Source organism: Pholcus phalangioides, unplaced genomic scaffold, assembly GCF_987345545.1.
Source record: "Pholcus phalangioides strain wild (caught in Gottingen) unplaced genomic scaffold, Ppha-v1.0 ptg000009l_1, whole genome shotgun sequence".
Lineage (NCBI taxonomy): Eukaryota > Metazoa > Arthropoda > Arachnida > Araneae > Pholcidae > Pholcus > Pholcus phalangioides.
Genome location: NW_028301602.1, coordinates 52596422 through 52616006, shown reverse-complemented (window position 1 = coordinate 52616006; position 19585 = coordinate 52596422). Strand labels below are relative to the sequence as shown.

Here is a 19585-nt window from a genome sequence, read left to right as displayed (position 1 = left end):
TCTATCATAATGATGAACGAAACAAAAAGGCAAAATAAACAGTTAAAAGAAAGAATTATGAAAATTGCATTTCATTGGAGCTTCATATTATTTTAATAAAGCATATTCCCATAGACATTAATGGGATACATCGTCAAATTTTTAAAATAAATTGAAGGCATTGAACCAAAAACTTATGACAAGTGAAAAATGATCTTCCCCTTTCAAAAATAAATGAAAAATATAACAACCCCTTTTATATATATATATACGGGGTGATTATAAAAAAAACTATCCCGACATATGGGCCCCTAACTATCATACCATTCACAGAAACTGAATGAAATTTTGGCATAAGGTATTTTGAGGTATGCGCTGAAGAATGATATGGAAAACAACAGTGTCACTCTAACAGTTATGGTTACAGTGAGAAAATTTTGAAAATATCAAATGTCAACACCAAGTTTTTTGTATTGGAATGCGATCTCCATACTGAAAAACACTAAATAACGTTGTAATGGCACCTGTAGCACGAAAATCCCCGGAGCTAGGCAAGGAAAAAATTAAAAAGGACTTTGCCGTGCACCAGAGCATTAATGTTCGTTTCATTCGTCACACCGTTTCTTCGGCTGAGATCCCAGCCTGGTTAGTCCTCCACAAGGTCATGTGGAAAATTTGTGAAACACAATAAAATGCTTTATTTTATGCTGCTTCTCAGTCCTTATTGGTTGTCCTCACTTTTAGCCTATCTACCGCCGGTGATTTTCATGCTACAGTTGCCGTTCGAACGCTATTTAGGGTTTTTCACAATGGAAATCACATTCCAATACAAAAAACTTGGTGTTGCCATTTGATATTTTCGAAATTTTCTCACTGTAACCGTAACTGTTAGAGTGACACTGTTGTTTTCCCATATCATTCTTGAGCGCATACATCAAAATACCTTATGCTAAAATTTCATTCAGTTTCTGTGAATGGTATGATAGTTAGGGGCCCATATGTCAGGATAGTTTTTTTATAATCACCCTGTATATATACACAAGGATAAAATTGGATGATGTAAATTACTTGAAGACGCATTAAACAGTCATGGTGCTTGAATTTATTTAGTTATTAATATTTTATAAGAATTAGATTTAACACATGTTAAGTATAGGGAAAAAGCCCGGTTTGTTTGGGCTTACTTATCAGGCACAAACTCTTGTCATATTTTTGGATTGCATCATCGATGGGGGGCATTTCCGATTTGCTGACTTTTGATGATAATGGTTTGGATAATGCTTACGTCATCAATCACCCTTTATGAAATATGAAATATTTTTAATAGCATCTTACTTGGTGCGCCAAAAACGCGAAAAACCTTTCGATAGTTTGTTAGTTTGTGGGCACTTGATGTGACATCCTCGATATTGATAAGTGCCCTACAGAGCCACTTTGGTGATCTCTAAATTTTTCGTGGATCCAAGTGATCTGGAAATGTGTCCAGGCCGCTTAAGTGCTCTGGAGCTGTGCCACGTATCACTCAAGTGATCCGTAATTATATGCAGGAGATCACTTAAATAATTTAAGAATGTGCTGCAGGTAACTTAAGTGATTTAGAACCGCACTGGGGGCCACTTAAGTGCTCTAAAACTATGTCGCATGTCACTCTAGGGATCTCTAATTGTGTCACAGATCGCTTAAGTGTTCTGGGACTGTGTCCCGGTTCATTTGAGTGATCTGAAAATGTGCCATGGGCCTCTTGAATGCTTTGTAATTGTACCATGGGGCACTTAAGTGATCTGTAAATGTGCAGCTTAGTTCATTTTTACAAAATTAGGTTTGAGGAGGGCAGGCCACATCAGATAACCCCCAGGGCTGTATTTGGTCCGCGGGCCTAGGACCTTTATGTGATTTATCATTATATGGCTTAGACCAGCGGTTCCCAACCTTTTATGACTCGCGATCCCTTTTAAGTAAAAAGTTCTGGCGGAGCCCCCGTAGGCCAATTTTTTAATTATTCATCAAAGTTACTGATTTATTTTTACCATTTACAATTTATAAATCTACTCTATAATATAAAATCACAAACTCGAAAAGGGCCTGTTTCTAAGCAACCGAAATTAGTGATGATTTTATGTTACAGAAATGGGTGACGGAAATCTGTTACGCTTTTGGGTCGAGTTTTCATTTAACTCCTGAGCACATCGGGAACCACTTGACCTGTAGGGATCAAGTTTTGTGCATGTACCCAGAGGTATGTATACATCACCAGTGCTCCCAACACACAGGGTCCGGATACCCAGGGTGGGGCATTGGACAGATCTATTTATGGGGAAATTGACAGGTTTTATTTTGAGTTGAGGATGTATACTTGCTTCTCATTGCGCATTGTGCTGCATTGCTTATTGTGGCACTGCAAAAATAATGGTGCATTACTGATTGCGGTGCATTGCATATTGTAGTGCAGTGATTCCCATCGTGGGCGTTAATGCCCTCTTGGGGGCGATGGAAAGTTCTAGGAGGCTGTAGAAGCTGCAAGTATAACATAGGATTCTATGGGTTAGATTGCGTTGGGGGGAGGCGATGTGAGAAAACAATTTCTGAAAAAGGGGGTGATGGGAGAAAAAAGGTTGGAAAACTATGTTGTAGTGCATCACGTGCTGTATTGCTCATTGTAATGCAGTGTTTGATGTGTATTGTGGTGCATTCCATACACATCAAATGCTTATTGTGGTGCATTGCGTACATAGTGCTTTTTAGTGCTTTGCTTATTGCGATGCATCGCATACTATGCTGCATTGCTTATTTGTGGTATACAATATTACTGATTATGATGCTTTACATGTTGTAGTGCACTGAGTGCTGTATTGCTTATTGTAATGCAGTGTTTGATGTGTATTGTGGTGCATTCCGTACACATCAAATGCTTATTGTGGTGCATTGCGTACATAGTGCTTTTTAGTGCTTTGCTTATTGCGATGCATCGCATACTATGCTGCATTGCTTATTTGTGGTATACAATATTACTGATTATGATGCTTTACATGTTGTAGTGCACTGAGTGCTGTATTGCTTATTGTAATGCAGTGTTTGATGTGTATTGTGGTGCATTCCGTACACATCAAATGCTTATTGTGGTGCATTGCGTACATAGTGCTTTTTAGTGCTTTGCTTATTGCGATGCATCGCATACTATGCTGCATTGCTTATTTGTGGTATACAATATTACTGATTATGATGCTTTACATGTTGTAGTGCACTGAGTGCTGTATTGCTTATTGTAATGCAGTGTTTGATGTGTATTGTGGTGCATTCCGTACACATCAAATGCTTATTGTGGTGCATTGCGTACATAGTGCTTTTTAGTGTTTTGCTTATTGCGATGCATCGCATACTATGCTGCATTGCTTATTTGTGGTATACAATATTACTGATTATGATGCTTTACATGTTGTAGTGCACTGAGTGCTGTATTGCTTATTGTAATGCAGTGCTATATGGCTTATTACGTATTATGGTGCTTTGCTTATTGCGATGCATGAGGTATTGTGCTGCATTGCTTATTGTGGTGCACTGTAAATATTGGCCAATTGCGCATTGTTATCCATCACGTATTTTAGTGAATCCCATGCCATATTGCTTATTCTAATGCAGTGCTTATGGTGTACTGTGGTTCATTGCGTATTGTGGTGCACTGCATATTGTGATGTATTGCTTATTGTGCTGTATTGCCGATGGGGGTAAATTACGTGTTGTGTGATTTTGCTTATTGTGGTGTATTGCGTATTGTGCTTAATGTGGTGCACTACTTATTGCGGTGCTTTGAATATGGTGGTGCACTAATTATTGTGCTGCATTGCTTATTGTGCTGTATTACCGATGGTGGTACAATAAACACTGTGCTGTATTACCGATGGTGGTGCTGTATTGTCCTGTATTGCTTAATGTGGTGCCCTGAATATAGTGGTGCATTGTTTTTGTGGCTGCACTACTTATTGTGCTGCATTGCCTAAAATGCATTGCTTATTGTGGTGCACTGCAAATAGTTGTGCATTGCTGATTATAGTGCATTGCTTGCTTATTGTGTTTCAGTGGTTATGGCATATTGTGGTGCTTATTGCGATGTATAGTGCTTTATTGAGCATTGAGCTGTATTGCTTATTATGGTGTGTGTTGTGTATTGTTATGCATTACGTGTTATAGTGCATCGCGTACTGTATTGCTTATTATAATGCAGCACGTATTGCGTATTGTGGTGTATTGTGTTTTGTGCTGCATTGTGTGATGTACCTACATCGTGTGCCGTATTGCTTATTATAATGTCGTGCCTACTGCTTATTGTGGTGCACTGCAATATGGTGAATGTGTTGCATTGCGTATTGTTATGCATCAATGCAGTGTAGTGAGATTCGATTTGTATTTTATCTCACAGATGGCGGCACTTGTAAAGCCGACGCCATCGGATTGTCACGTGGGAAATCGCGGGAGAAGCGATCGAACCATCACGAGCTTAACATGTCGCTCCGTAGATTTTTTATTTCGTCTTATGTTTCGTGTTGTAAATAAATAATTATTTTAAGAAATTAATCAATTATCCTGAATCCATCATTTTATCCAAATCACGCAACCTCATAACCCAAAGTATGGTGACCGCGGACTTCAAATAAGTTCCAGTTTCTTCAATGCAGCACGAGGCAATCTACTGGCGTTTCCCGTGAGTGAACTTTCGCTTTCCGGAACTTGACATCACTTTTCCTGGATTTTCAACATGGAAGTAAGTGCCGTTCAGGTACCACTTTTTAACCACCATGATCCAGCGCTGTGGTTTATCATGTGTGAAAGCACTTTCGCTCTCGCTGTTCCGAAACCGATAACCGAATCTGTCACAAAGTACAACTATGTTGTCGCGAATCTGCCTCCGGAAAGTGCGGCTCTTGTCAGAGACATTCCCGTTAATCCGCCGACCACGGATCCGTATGAAAGGCTGAAATCGGAACTTATTAAACGGTCGAGCGAGTCGTCGTCCACTCAACTTCGAAAACTCTTAACATGCGGGTCATTGGGAGATCGGAAACCATCCGACATTCTCCGCGAATTGCGACGACGAGCGGAATCGCATTCTGTCTCCGACGAATTGCTGATGGGGCTTTTTCTCCAACACCTACCGGCATCAACTCAGTCCATTTTCACTGCTGTCACTCCACTCGTTCTCGAGAAAGCTGCTCAACTCGCCGACAAAATTTTATGAAGTGAACCCTCAGCATGTTGACGCAGTTGAGAAACCGCAACAGCCGGATTCCGTCGCGCAACTTCGGGACGAAGTGACTCAGTTACGCCGCGAGTTGAAAAACGTCCTGCGTTCGCGTAGCAACTCTCGCCAACGTACCTCACGTGCGCGCAGTCCGCATCCACGATCGGAAAACTGCTGGTATGACAACAAATTCGGCAACAACGCCAAAAAAATGCGTGTCGCCGTGCAAGTTTCAAAAAAACGGGGCGGGCGAGGAGTAATCGCGACATGCTCCTTGCCACAGGCATCTCGTCGCCTTTTTACCATGGACAGAAATTCCAAAATTCGATTCCTGATTGACACTGGATCCGATGTTTCTATCCTTCCAGCATCACCATCACAACGACGCTGCGACGCCACTATGAAGCTCTCTGCTGCTAATGCTTCATCCATTAGTGTTTATGGTCAAAAGAGGGTGACATTAGATTTCAATCTCCGTCGTAATTTCACTTGGACTTTCCTACTGGCTAATGTTTCCACACCCATCATTGGGGCAGACTTTCTGTTCAACTTTGATCTTGTTCCGGATCTCCGACGACGATGTTTACTGGGTAGGACAACAAAACTCAATGCTGACTGTGATCTTCCCATTGCAGAAGTTCACTCAATCAAACTCATCGAAGGTGACACCATCTACCACAGCCTTCTCAGCAAGTTTCCCGACATCATGAAACCACCACAACCAGGACAACCTGTGAAGCATTCTGTCGTGCATCATATCGAGACTGTTGGTCCACCTGTGCATGCCAAACCAAGACGTCTAACTCCTGATCGATTGAAAATCGTGAAGCAAGAATTTCAGCAGATGCTTGACCTCTGCCATTTACGACCATCTAACAGCTGTTATGCATAACCTCTGCACTTGGTCCCGAAAAAGGACAGTGATGAATGGCGTCCAGTTGGTGATTACCGAGTTTTAAATGCACAGACTGTGAAGGACCGGTACAGTGTTCCAAATGTTCTGAACTTTACATCTGAATTGCATGGTAGTAAAATCTTTTCTCACATAGATCTCATCAGGGCCTATCATCAGATTCTTATACTTCCTGAAGATGTCCATAAAAGTGCTATTATCACACCATTTGGGTTGTTCGAGAGCACTCGAATGCAATTTGGCCTTTGCAACGCTGCAGCCACATTCCAAAGGTTTATTGACGAGGTCACTCGTGGACTTCCATTTGTATATGCCTTTGTTGATGACATACTGGTAGCCTCGAAATCACCAGAAGAGCACATCGAACATCTAAGGTTGTTATTCGAACGTCTGCAAATATATGGCCTCAGCATCAAGCCCTCTAAATGTGTATTTGGTGTTTCATCAATTGAATTTTTGGGTTACAAAGTTTCTGGATCTGGCATCGCGCCTTTAACAGATCGGGTTGATTGCATCCTGAACTTTCCTAAGCCAAACACCATCACTCAACTACGACGTTTTCTTGGTCTCTTCAACTTTTACCATCGTTTTGTGCCCAGAGCTGCACACATCTTAACACCTCTACACAAGTTTTTGGAGGGAATAAAAAACATAAAGAAATCCAAAAGAGCTACTCAAACCAAGCCAGCTGATATCCTTCAGTGGACTGATCCAGCCGAGCAAGCATTCATCGATGCGAAGCAAGCTTTAGCAGGTGCAACATTACTTCACCATCCAATTCCTGGTGCCAAGCTAAGTCTTTGGGTCGACACCAGTGATTTAGCAGTCGGTGGTTCGCTAATGCAATCAAATGGAAAAGGATGGGAACCCATTGCATTCCTGTCCATGGAACTGACAAAGAGTCAACAGAAGTTCTCCACTTACGACCGAGAACTGTTAGCAATGTACACTGCTGTCAAAAGATTCCAGTACATGCTAGACGGCCGTGAGTTCATAATTTTCACCGATCAGAATCCTCTTGTCTTCGCCTTCAAGCAAAATCCTGATAAATGCAGCCCACGTCAATGGCGACTCCTCGACTTCATCTCGCAATTCAGCACTGATGTTCGTCATACTAAAGGTGCAGATAATGTGGTAGCTGATGCTCTTTCAAGAATAGAAATCAACTCGATTTCCAAATCACCATTTCTGGATTTTGTGGATTTTGACCTTTTTGCAACTGCTCAAAGAGAGGATCCTGAATTAAAACAGTTACAGCAAGACAACTCTAGTTCACTGACTTTCAAGTCAATGCCAAGTCCATTTATCGCAACAGAACTCGTTTGTGATGTGTCTACAGGCTCACCAAGACCATTTGTTCCAGCGAGCTTCTGCAAGACTATTTTTCATCAGTTCCACAATCTTGCTCATGCAGGTGTATCATCTACTCAGCTAATATCTGCAAGATACGTTTGGCCTAACATGAGAAGGAACATCAAAGATTGGGTAAAGTGTTGCAATGAGTGCCAACGCTCAAAGGTTCATAAGCATACCAAAACACCTTTAGGCACCTTTGCAACACCCGATGCAAGATTTTCTCATATTCATATAGATCTGGTTGGACCTCTGCCTCCTTCAGAAGGAAAGACATACTGCTTAACAGTAACATACTTTTACCAGATGGCCGGAAGTCATACCTGTAGCAGACATCACAGCAGACACAGTTTGTCGTGCCTTGTTCGATGGTTGGATTTGCCGTTATGGATGTCCATCAACCATAACAACCGATCAAGGACGGCAGTTCGAATCATCGCTCTTCAGAGAACTGATCAACCTGCTTGGCACTAACAGGATTCGTACCACTGCTTACCATCCACAGGCCAATGGCATAGTCGAACGGTTTCACCGTGTCTTAAAAATCTCATTGAAGGCACATGAGAATCCAAAGTGGACCGTCACATTGCCAGCCATCTTACTTGGTCTCAGGACAGCCGTCAAACCGGATATCAAAGCCTCTAGTGCCGAGTTAGTTTTTGGTACATCTTTGAGATTACCTGCAGATCTCTGCACGGATACACCCGGTCAGCTCTCATCAACATACACGTACAACAGCTCAGAGAGCGTATGAATAGTATCAAACCATGCAAAACATCAGCTCATGGTCAATCCAAAATTTATGTGCATCCTCAACTGCAAACTTGCTCACATGTGTTTCTTCGAATTGACAAGATCACACCACCTTTGACACAACCATATACTGGACCCCATGAAGTGATTTCTCGTAATGAAAAAAAAGTCACTTTAAATGTAAATGGGAGAAAGACCTGTGTTTCACTTGACAGAGTGAAACCCGCATTTATCTTTAACGATGTCTGTGTGGAACTTGACAAAAACAAGCTCGAAGAAAAAAAAAATGACACTGTGCCAGTACAACCATATGTCACTAGGTCTGGCAGAAAAGTCAAATTCAGTCGTAGACTGATAACCGAAATTCATTTGATTTCGAATTGTGCATCATAATATTTTTTGCATCATATAATTCTACAATTCATTGATTTTTTTTCTTTTGCATCTTGTATTTCATGCATCTTATTTACACTGTGCATCCATATATTTTTTTACTCCTTATTGAACTTTCTGCATTTAATTGTACATTTTGCATCACATTTTTTTTAAGTGTATACTTATTGCACATGATTTCCTGCATCATTGTATTATTATTCTGCACATCTATTATTCTGCATCTTATGATTAATTTTTTCCATCACATTTTCATTTTGTATCTCATTTATCTTTCTCTCACCATGTTCCTTCACTGGGGGGAAACTCATGTGGTGAGATTCGATTTGTATTTTATCTCACAGATGGCGGCACTTGTAAAGCCAACGCCATTGGATTGTCACGCGGGAGAAGCGATCGAACCATCAAGAGCTTAACATGTCGCTCCGTAGATTTTTTATTTCGTCTTATGTTTCGTGTTGTAAATAAATAATTATTTTAAGAAATTAATCAATTATCCTGAATCCATCATTTTATCCAAATCACGCAACCTCATAACCCTCATTGTATGGTACATTACGTATTTTATGCATTACGTATTGTGGTGCATTGCGTATTGTATGCAGTACGTATTGTGCTGCATTGCGTATTGTATGCAGTACGTATTGTGGTACATTGCGTATTGTATGCAGTACGTATTGTGGTGCATTGCGTATTGTATGCAGTACGTATTGTGGTGCATTGCGTATTGTACGCATTACGTAGCACATCGTGTTCCGTATTGCTTAGTATAATGCCGTGCTTACTGCTTATTGTGCTGTAGGCCTTATTGTGGTGCACTGCAGTATGGGGCATTGTGTGTTGTTATGCATCACGTATTGTAGTGCATTGCATGCTGTATTGCTTATTATAATGCAGTGCTTATTCCGTATTGTGGTGCATTATGTATTGTGCTGTATTGCTTATTGTAATGCATTGCATATTGTAGTGTATTGCTTAATCTAATGCAGTGATTATTGCTTATTGTGCTGTATTGCTTATTGTAATATATTGTGTATTGTAGTGCATCGTGTGCACTGTATTGTAGTGCATCGTGTGCTGTATTGCTCAATCTAATGCAGTGGGTATTGCTATTGTGCTGTATTACTTATTGTGGTGCACTGCAAATACAATGCTGATTTTAGTGCATCGCAAGCTGTATTGCTTATTATAATGCAGTCCATATTGCGTATTGTTGTGAATTGCTTATTGCGATGCTTCGCTGATTGCAGTGCATTGCTGATTTTGCTGGTTGTTGATTTGTACTGTTATGCATTACGCACTATAGTGCATAATGTGTTGTATTGCTTATTGTAATACAGTTCTTATTACGTATTGTGCTGTATTGTGTGCTGTACTGTGGTGCAATGCGTATTATTGTGCTTTGCTTGATGCGATACATCGCGTTTGCGTATTGTGGTGGATTGCATGTTATACTGTATTGCTTATTGTGGTGCACTGAAAATGGTGGTGCATTACTGATTGTAATGCATTGCAGTGCATCGTGTACTGTATTGCTTATTTTAATGATTGCTTGTTGCATATTGAGGTGTATTGCTTATTGCGGCATACTGCAAATAGTAGTGTATTTTATATTGTAGTGCATCACATGCTGTATTGCTTATTGCAACACAGTGCTTATTACATATTGTGGTGCATTGCGTATTATTGTGTTTTGTTTAATGCGATACATTGCATACTGTGGTGCAGTGCTTACGATGCATTGTGGTACATATTATGGTACTTTGCCTATTGTGATGCATCGCGTGTTGTGGTGCATTCCTTATCATTGTACACTACTTATTTTGCAGTATTGCTGACGTTGGTGCATTGCCGATGGTGGTACATTGCGTTTTGTGCTGTATTGTGGTGCACTGCATATAGTGGTGGATTGAGTATTGTGCTTTATTGCCGATGGTGGTATTGTGCTGTACGGTGCTTTGTACAGCAGTGGTATTGTGCTGTATTTCGTATTGTGGTGCATTCCTTATCATTGTACACTACTTATTTTGCAGTATTGCTGATGTTGGTGCATTGCCGATGGTGGTACATTGTGTTTTGTGCTGTATTGTGGTGCACTGCATATAGTGGTAGATTGAGTATTGTGCTTTATTGTCGATGGTGGTGCTTTGCGTGTTGTGATACACCGTATATAGTGAATCACTACTTAATTTGCTGTATTGCTGATATGGTGGTGCATTGCATATAGTGGTGCATTACTTATTGTGCTGTATTGCCTATCGTGGTGTATCACATATGTATTGCGGTGCATCGAGTATTCTGTTGTATTTATGATGGCAGTGCATTGCTTATCGAAATCAGAATGGGAAACTGGCAATTGAATGACTATTTCGCAGGCATTCGCAGTGCCTGAGGAATATTTAGCTTTATAATTAAAGAAGATGTGACGAGTAGTTAGCTCCGTTGGGGGAAGGGGTTGGATGCCGTAGGCGTCAGGAGGGCTTTGCCCCCCCCCCCCTCGTAATTTATAATTATAATTTATATATATTTATAATAATTTATAAATTTTTTTAATTTTATGCCGCGGAGCCCCAAGGGCTCCGCAGATCACGATTGAGAATCGCTGGCTTAGAGGGAGGGTCACAATGAATTTATTAAAGAGAAATTTTTTGGGTTCATAGCCTTCAAATAACATTGAAATTAACAGAAATTGATTATAACAACATATTTTCTTCCGAAATTTCAATTGAAAAAAATATATATTTTTTAAATTTTTGATCATGGGACAGGGGGCACACACACACGAGCCTTCTATGCCCCCCCCCCCAGTGTACGTCTCTGATCCCCCAATATGCGTGATGATTCAGAGGGGCAGAGCTGATGATGAAATTTTGCTGACAAGGGGGGGGGGGTCAAAAATGGCTAAAAATTTGCTTACGTAATACTTGAACGGCCCGTAAGCAAAAAATATTCAATCAATTTCAAAGATACTTATTCCGATTAATTTCCTTTCATCAAATATTCCAGAAGAAGGCTGACTTTTTCTTTTTGTACAAGTTGTGTTAAAGACATAAACATCGGTTATGGTGGAAAGCAGGGTGCGTCGCACTGCGCCAAAATTAACATCTTGCGCCATCCTGCTCCAATAGTGTATTTTAGAATTTTTCTGTGCCAAATAGCCAAAATAACGAATTTTGCCTCAGTATTCCCGGAATTTCGGAAAGGACACTCTTCACCACCACCTCCTCCCATCTTCTGTAGTCATGCTATCTTGTCACCTTAAAAAAAATGGTCTCTGCTGAAAAGTAGTTTGACTACACTGTAAAGTACAGTGTTGGAAAAAAAACTTGTGGGCTAATCATTTGTACTTTTCACGTTTTGTAAGCACTAGAGATATTTTTTACATTTCAACAAAAATTTTCTATAAAAAAATACTTAATTTTTATTTACCCTTCACAACTTCACCCCAAGACAGTTTATTATTTTTTTTGAAGTGCTACAAGCATGACGAACCGTTAATCCATCTGGTCTCTCTTGAGAGAATAGCCAGAAGTTCAGAAAAGTTTGCGAAATTAAAGAGAAGGTTGCAGACTTTTTTTATGAATCAGTGTTTCCGAGTTTTCCTGGCAAGTTTCTTCGCTCGACTTTGACCCCGAAAACCGGATTGGAATAACTGCGGCCCCTTATTTAAAATATCGGCCCTCTAATTGGGCTTTCCATCTCGAAACCCTGATAATAACCGTGATCATGTAGCTGAAGATGGTTTGCAATGTTCTTTCAGCTTTAAAGCACAGATGTGAGTCAGTTTTCGTTTTCAAAGAAAATTAAAATAAAATCGCCACTGCAAGCAGCAGAAATTACTGTGGCCGATCATCATTATGTCCAAACCCGATGTTTCGTGAAAAAAAATTTATTCCGCGAGTAAAAGAGCAAGTCCGCAGAATTACGAATACTAATTTAGCGACTTCGCCAAATAACGAGTGCTGAATCGCCAAACATGGTTTTGAATCTTCTGAAATTCTCTCCCATTTTACAACAATTTCTTTCCGAGTATAAAAAAATTGAAAATTTTTAGCCCATTTAAACTGCTGCTGTTCCAATCAGCAAATAGTGTCCTCAGTAAGCAAAAGGTATGTAAGTGCATCTTCAATAGATTAGTGTGAAAAATTTTTATGACAGCCGCTCTTTCAAACAAGGTGTCAAAAGCCTGAAAAACAAACAACAAGCTAATAAAAAGATGTTTGATAACAAAAAACAGTGTTTTATTTTGAAGAGGGGTGGGGGTAACTAAAAAAGTTGAAATAACTGTTTGAACTCGTTTCTGCTTGATGATTAAATGCAACTACCAATTTATACGAAACTGTTTATTTACATTTTGCAATTTCTCATCAGATTCCAAATTTGGCCTCTAAAGAAAATATTTAAAATGTAAAATCTTATTTTTTTTTCTTCCAGTATAATTGCATTTCATTCCTTCTGGGGTTATTGTAAATAAAATAAATATATATATGATATTTAAATTAATAATTGTGGCAATTTTATTAATTACTAGCTGTATTCTGCAGCTTCACTAACGTGGATTTGGCAATATGAATATTCTGCAATGATTTCCCCGTATAACATTTGGACCCCCCTTGGGAGTTAAATTTTCAGAAATCCCATCCTGATGATCCTCTGCATTATAAAATATAATACTCACCAAATTTAATATTTATAGCTTCTGCTGTTTGGACTCAGTGATGATTGTGCCATATAACCTTTGAAACTCCACCACGTATGACCCTTTAGATGTTGTATTTTGAAATATTCCTTTTTAGTGAGTCTCTACATTACAAACTAAAACTACTGACAAAATTTTATATTTATAGCTTCAGCGGTTTTGGCAGAGCATGATTTCTCTATGTAACCTTTGAAACCTCCTTATGACCCCCTTTAGGGTTGACTCTTGAAAAAACCTTTTCAGTTGGTTTTTACACATCATGAAATGAAAAGTATTGACTAAATTCCATATTTATAGTTTCAGATCAGCATGTTTCTCTATATAACCTATGAACCCTCTTCTGATACCCTTAGGGGTCAAATTTCAAAACAACCGTTCGTAATGGGTCTTTACTTCATGAAATGAAACTACTGACCAAATTTTATATTCATAAACTTCAGTGGTTTCAGCTTGGCGATGATGAAACAGTGAATCAGTCAAGACGTGTTTTTTCTATGAATTTTCTATCTCTAACAACTTTACTGAATGGAACCACTCTGTCTGTCAAAGAGAATTCACATTTTTTTCTAATAACATTGCGAGTTTTATTGATTTATGTTTTATTTCTCATGCTTTATATTCTGTTTGTCTGATTTTGATGTTTGTTCCCATGCCAATGCCATTTCACATGCCTACAACAGTAAGGTTTTTATTTCCAATTGCTGAGCTCAATGTCAGGTCCTCAAATCACTGTCACCCGGTCTGGCATGAATCTGTGTGTAAATCTTTTGCCACGAATGTGGATTCTCGCCTTGGAATGACGGTCAGACCACACATGGCCTTGGCTCTGTTCCTTCCAGAATATAAGCCCTTTACCAGTGTGGGTTAAAATAATTCTTCCTACAACAGGAATCAAACCTTGGGCCTCCTGGGTGAGAGCTAGGTAGTGGGACCACTTCCATGTGTTGCCTTGGAATGACTAACAATGCAGATTTTGATAAAATTATGGAGCGCATAATCAGTGCCATCTTAAAGCATAAGCCCACCTGGGCCAAAGAAAAATGAGAAGTAGTTGAATTTTTCGAGAATTTGCCTCAGAAAAATCACTTGGTCCAGGAGAGATCATGATTTTCTGAAGACAGTCCTGGGCATTATCAGGGCTGCAAGGTATCTGGATCTAATAGCAAGGCCTCTACCAATTATAAATGATCACACCCCCCCCCCCAGATCACCCCATAGTTTAATGGTGAATGTTAAGGAACTTAAAAACACAGTATACAACAGACTCTAAGAAAACTCAGACAGACAGAAATTCTCAAAAGAATATCTAGAGAAATACCAATCTGCATGCAATTAATATAAAGTACTTTCTTTTGTTAAATGATGGACTTTTAAATTGCTGCGACCCTTTTCTTTTTGGGAAAGCATTAATAGTTTCAAATCCAAGTACAAGGATAATATTCCAAAAATGGCATGGTATGATTTTTATTCGTCTCTGTTGAAACAGTTCTGTTATTAGTTGAAGTGCATGATCTTATCCTGGACTTTCAAGATCGGACTGAATGAATAAAACAGAGCTCTGAAGCAGCTTAATGTTGATAAAGCAGCCGGATTGGGTTTGATAATTAATTCATTTCTCCGTAATTTGAGTGCTTTTTCCAGAAATAAAATCATGCTACATTCAATAAAATTTCATGAACAAAAGAGATTTCTGAAACTTGGACAGAAATAATTATTCAACTAATGTTTTTCAAAGGATGACGCATATAACACAGAAAATTTTGGGCAAATCCCTTTGGTTTCATCGGCCCTTAAATTATCTATTATCTAGGCCTACTCCTGTTTAATAAAATGGCTGAATTTGAATAACATTATTCCAGGAGAACGGGCGGGCTTCCGTTAAAACCATGATCAAATCATCACTCTTTGATCCAGATAATGACTATTTGCACTATTTACAGGAGAAAATTAGATAATAAATTATAAGTAAGGACTATTTACATAATTTTTGTAGTAATTTGATTGGTTTTTTTCCACTGCAGAAGAAACTTCCCAACCTTGGAAACTTTTCTATTTCCTGCCCATGAAAGTCATGTAAACAACCCAGTTATTATTTTTCATAATTTTCAAAGTTCATTTCAGTTTTCATATAATATTTCTGACTTTCTTAAATTTCAGGTATATTGAAGTATGATATTCCATTCTGAGGTTTACCATGGCTGCTGGACATGAAAACACAGATTATCTCACTGCTTCAAACAGTGCTATTTTACCAGATGATTCTGATCACTCAATGCTCCAGCAACCATTGAATGTGGGAGTTAAGAATGTCAAACAGATTCTGAAATGCATTCAAAATGGAAGCCCAGAAATCAAAGACCTTATACTTAATGAATGTAATGTAATTTATGAATGTAAATTGTGTTTGAATTTGTTTCGAAGTCTAGCAAACTTTTTGTACCATAAGAGAGAATATTGTAAGAACCATCTCTGTGAAGATATGCTTCTGTTTGAAACTCTTGGGAATCTTAGAGATACTGATGCTGATGATCAGACTTTTTCAGCCATGAAAAATCAGTTGAAGGAAAACAAAAATGATAATGAGCTGTCATTGACTGGAACCAGTGTCTCTGCACCAAAACATGCACAGACTGTGATCCCGCAAAACCCATCTGAAATATCATCCAAATATGGTGTCTTTGATTCACAAAAATGCCACTCTAAAAAATCTCAGTCGCAATCTGTTGCTGATGTTTGTATCATGAAAAATGACGTTCAGAAAGAGCGTATTTGTGTTACTCATGGAGCAGAAGAGCAGGAAGTGGGAGAAGTTGATACTTTGTCTCCTGACATTGAGATGGAAGCAGAAAAAAATTTGCCCATCAAATTAGAAACATCAGATTCATTGCAGATGCCTTGCACTGTATCTTCAACTTCTTCAGTTGTGGTTAATGTAAAGCAAAATAATACTTCTGAAAGAGCATCAAAAAACATTATCATAAGCAAAAAAAACACGAGTTATATTCTTGAGTCACAGTCCTATGCTCGTGATATTTGTATATCAAAAACAAGGAATTCTAAGGAGTCAAATGTTATACCTATAGCTATAGAGAAAATACATGGAAACCCTAATGCTGTTTTACAAAGAGCACTTAGTGATGCTAGTGACATAGTGTCTGAAGAAAGACAAGATAGTCTGGTGCTGAGTAACAGAGATGTACAAAATAAATTAAATGAACTTGAGCAAAGAAATGCCAATGATAAATCATACAATGAGGTTGTTAGTACAACTTTACAAAACAACTTGCCACAAAAAAATATATACATGACTCGAAAGAGACGCCTCCTAGGGCGTAAAGATTGTGATTTGGCACAGCTAATGTGCTGTATATGCAAATTAAAATTTACAACGCTAAAGATGCTGTATGTTCACATGATGTCTTCTCATTCTCAAGCTCGTTTGTATTATCCATGTCCATTTTGCAAAACCTTGTTTGTGCAAATGTGTGGTGTTACAAGACATCTTGTGCAAATTCATGGTAAAAAAAAAGAACAAGTTAATAAAAAAATGAGGGAAATAATACGGAAAAAGGCAATTTGGAAGTATGTAAATGATAATGATGAGGTTAAGGTCGAAGAAATGAAATGTGATGAATCTGATCAAAATATTGAATATAAAAATGATGATAAGACCATAAATTCTACTAAGAGTTATAGTGAAGAAAAACTTTTTCATTCTTATTTGAAAGTTGAAAGGAGCTCCATGCTTCACCATTGTTCTAAATGTAATCGGGTTTTCAGTAGGAAATCTTCTCAAGTAAGCCATGAAAAATTCTGTATAATGAATTTAGAAAAAAAGATCTCATCTGGACATTCATCTATTTCATCATCAAAATCACATACTTCAAATGATATTAAGGTAAATACAAGGCCAAAACGAGCTGCTGAAAAACAGATGCATAAAGACTTTGTCAATAGCCAGACTTTAAAATGGAGGTCAGCCAATAAAATAGAAACTGCTGGTCCAACTTCTTCAATCAAATGGTCAAAAACCCATGAAAGAAAAATAATGTCTGTAGTTAATGTTAGAAAGCTGTTGTGTTTGAAATGTGATAAGAGGTTTTCATCATTTTCAAACTTAAGACGACATGCTGCTATACATATAGGATGGACTAGATATAAATGTACATTTTGTAATTCATACAAGTCATATAATAGATCTGATTGTAAGCAGCATGTGCAACGTGCTCATTCAGTACTGGAAGAAGACCTTGACCAGTATGTTAAAAGCCTCCTTTCAGAAGCTAAATCTAGTGAAACAGGTGTTATTGATGAAAATAAATTGGTAAAGAATTGTTTGATACAAAATAAAATCCAAAATAAGCTTGAAAACTCATGTAAAAACCCTAATATTGCTCATGCAAAAAGTATTTTCTCTAAAAACCTGACTGCTCGATTCAAAGGTATGGAAAATGATTGTAATGTGAAGAAAACTTCAGAAAAGAAAAAGCCGCCTCGTAGGAAAACAAAAAAGATGTCTCTTAAATCCAAGAGTTCAGTGCTATTCAGGTCGAAATCATCCATGAATGAGTGTAAAAAATCAGTATCTGAGAGAAAGCAATCTGGTAAGAAAAAAAATGTGGAATGTAAGAAACAGAATATATGCGATAGGGTAGATGGTAAAATTTTTCCATGCATTGATAAGCTACGAATGACTTACAAGTCAACAACAACGAACAGTCCAACAACTATAATACTCTCAAAAACTTGTGCAAGTTCTACGGTACAAATTATGAAAAACCATGCTCCAGTTTCTTTTTTAAATTCTTTAAATACTGACAAAATCAAGGCAATGACAGGTAGACCCCAGCAACAAATTGAAGCTGATAAAAGTGCCAGTTCTTTCTGTCATAGCAAATCAAAGCCAATTGCCAAAATAATTTCATGTAAAACTGATAAGGCTAATCATGAAGATGATAAAAGTAGCTCAAAAATTAGTGGTGCCTATCTAAATGTTGCCAATACCTCAAAAGGTAAAAGTATAAATGATTGGCTCACTCGAAATCCAAGACCGATGATGCCTCGCAGAGACACTGCTCCACTTATCATAGGCTTAGTTCCAGCTAATAGCCCTAAATCTTCAAATCTTGATATCACAACATCTTGAACTAAGCTTTTTTTTTGTATCGTGTTGAGTCTGAGAATTAGTTGTTTTTACTTTAGAGTTGGGGGAAGGGATAAATGATATGTATAAACATGAAAAAGATAGATATTAAAATGAAAAACATTCCTTTTCAGTTTTTAAAATGGTTCTTTTTCTGAAATTGAAGGATTTAAGAGATTCCCCTGTACCTTCTTCCCTCTGAACCCACCAGTATACCTCTAATGCCAGGGGTTGGTCCTGTGTATGACCCTGTGTAAAATATGTACTGTATATTTTTATTCTGTATTTTTGGCTTAAGTATGTTTGTAATTCCCTATAAGATGTGCTGTCAGTCAATGTGAAAGACATTAATAAAAAATTGAGTGGTTGAAATTGGAAAAAACATTTTTTCATTTCATAAAATTAGTCTTCAGCTGAATAAGAGATGAGAGATTGAAATCAAACTCAGTATAAACCTTTGTATACAGGGTTGGGTTTTTGATGTGACAAACATCAAAAACTCAGCACTAGAACTACCAGAGCAGTCTCTTTTGACCACTGTTTTAAAGCAGATACAGCTGTAAATTTGAATTTATTCTGGATTAAAACAAGTGTTGTAAGAACTAGGGTTGCTTTTCTTGAAATGAATAGGCATATGGGGTTTTGGGGGACATGGTGGGGGCAGATAGGTGGTGCCTGGGACCCTAACTCTGTGAAAAAAAAATCTTATGTTTATATATTTCAAACTTACATTGCATATCATTTATTGATTTCAAAATTTTTCAAGTTGCTTGACAACCAAGTGGCACCCCACTCTCCTACTCAGAGGTTCTGCTAAAGCAAATTAATGATGGATTACTAGGATGCCAGACATCTCGCCTATAAGGGATTCAATAAAGCAGTGTTTCTCAACCTTTCTGAATCTAAGGACTAGTAAAATGTCTGAAAAAATTAAACAGACCTCTTGCGTCTTTATATTACAGGACATTCCTATATATCATAACAATTGGAAACATTAAAAGTGTTTCTGAATGGTTTTGCACGTTTTCTCGTTTTTTTCAATGCTGCGTATTTGAAGTTGTAATTTTACTAAAATTGTTAATAAACAGCATTTTCATAACTTATGATAAATATAAATAT

The 19585-nt window shown here is 38.1% G+C and overlaps 1 protein-coding gene across 19 annotated transcripts in view; it reads left to right on the top strand.

Moving 5' to 3' along the window:
• LOC149083287 (uncharacterized) overlaps nucleotides 1–19063 on the top strand; it is a 42478-nt gene extending 23415 nt beyond the window's left edge. For 13 of the 19 annotated variants that reach the window (XM_089236522.1, XM_089236526.1, XM_089236521.1 and 10 more), the window contains one exon: nucleotides 15481–18836. In XM_089236522.1, the coding sequence (XP_089092648.1) occupies nucleotides 15518–18469 (2952 nt within the window). In that variant the 5' untranslated portion in view covers nucleotides 15481–15517 and the 3' untranslated portion in view covers nucleotides 18470–18836. Of the gene's footprint in view, nucleotides 1–15480 lie in introns of all 19 variants that reach the window. The other 6 variants (XM_089236528.1, XM_089236520.1, XM_089236513.1 and 3 more) reach the window with 2 other exon arrangements.
• The last annotated feature ends 522 nt before the right edge of the window (nucleotides 19064–19585 follow it).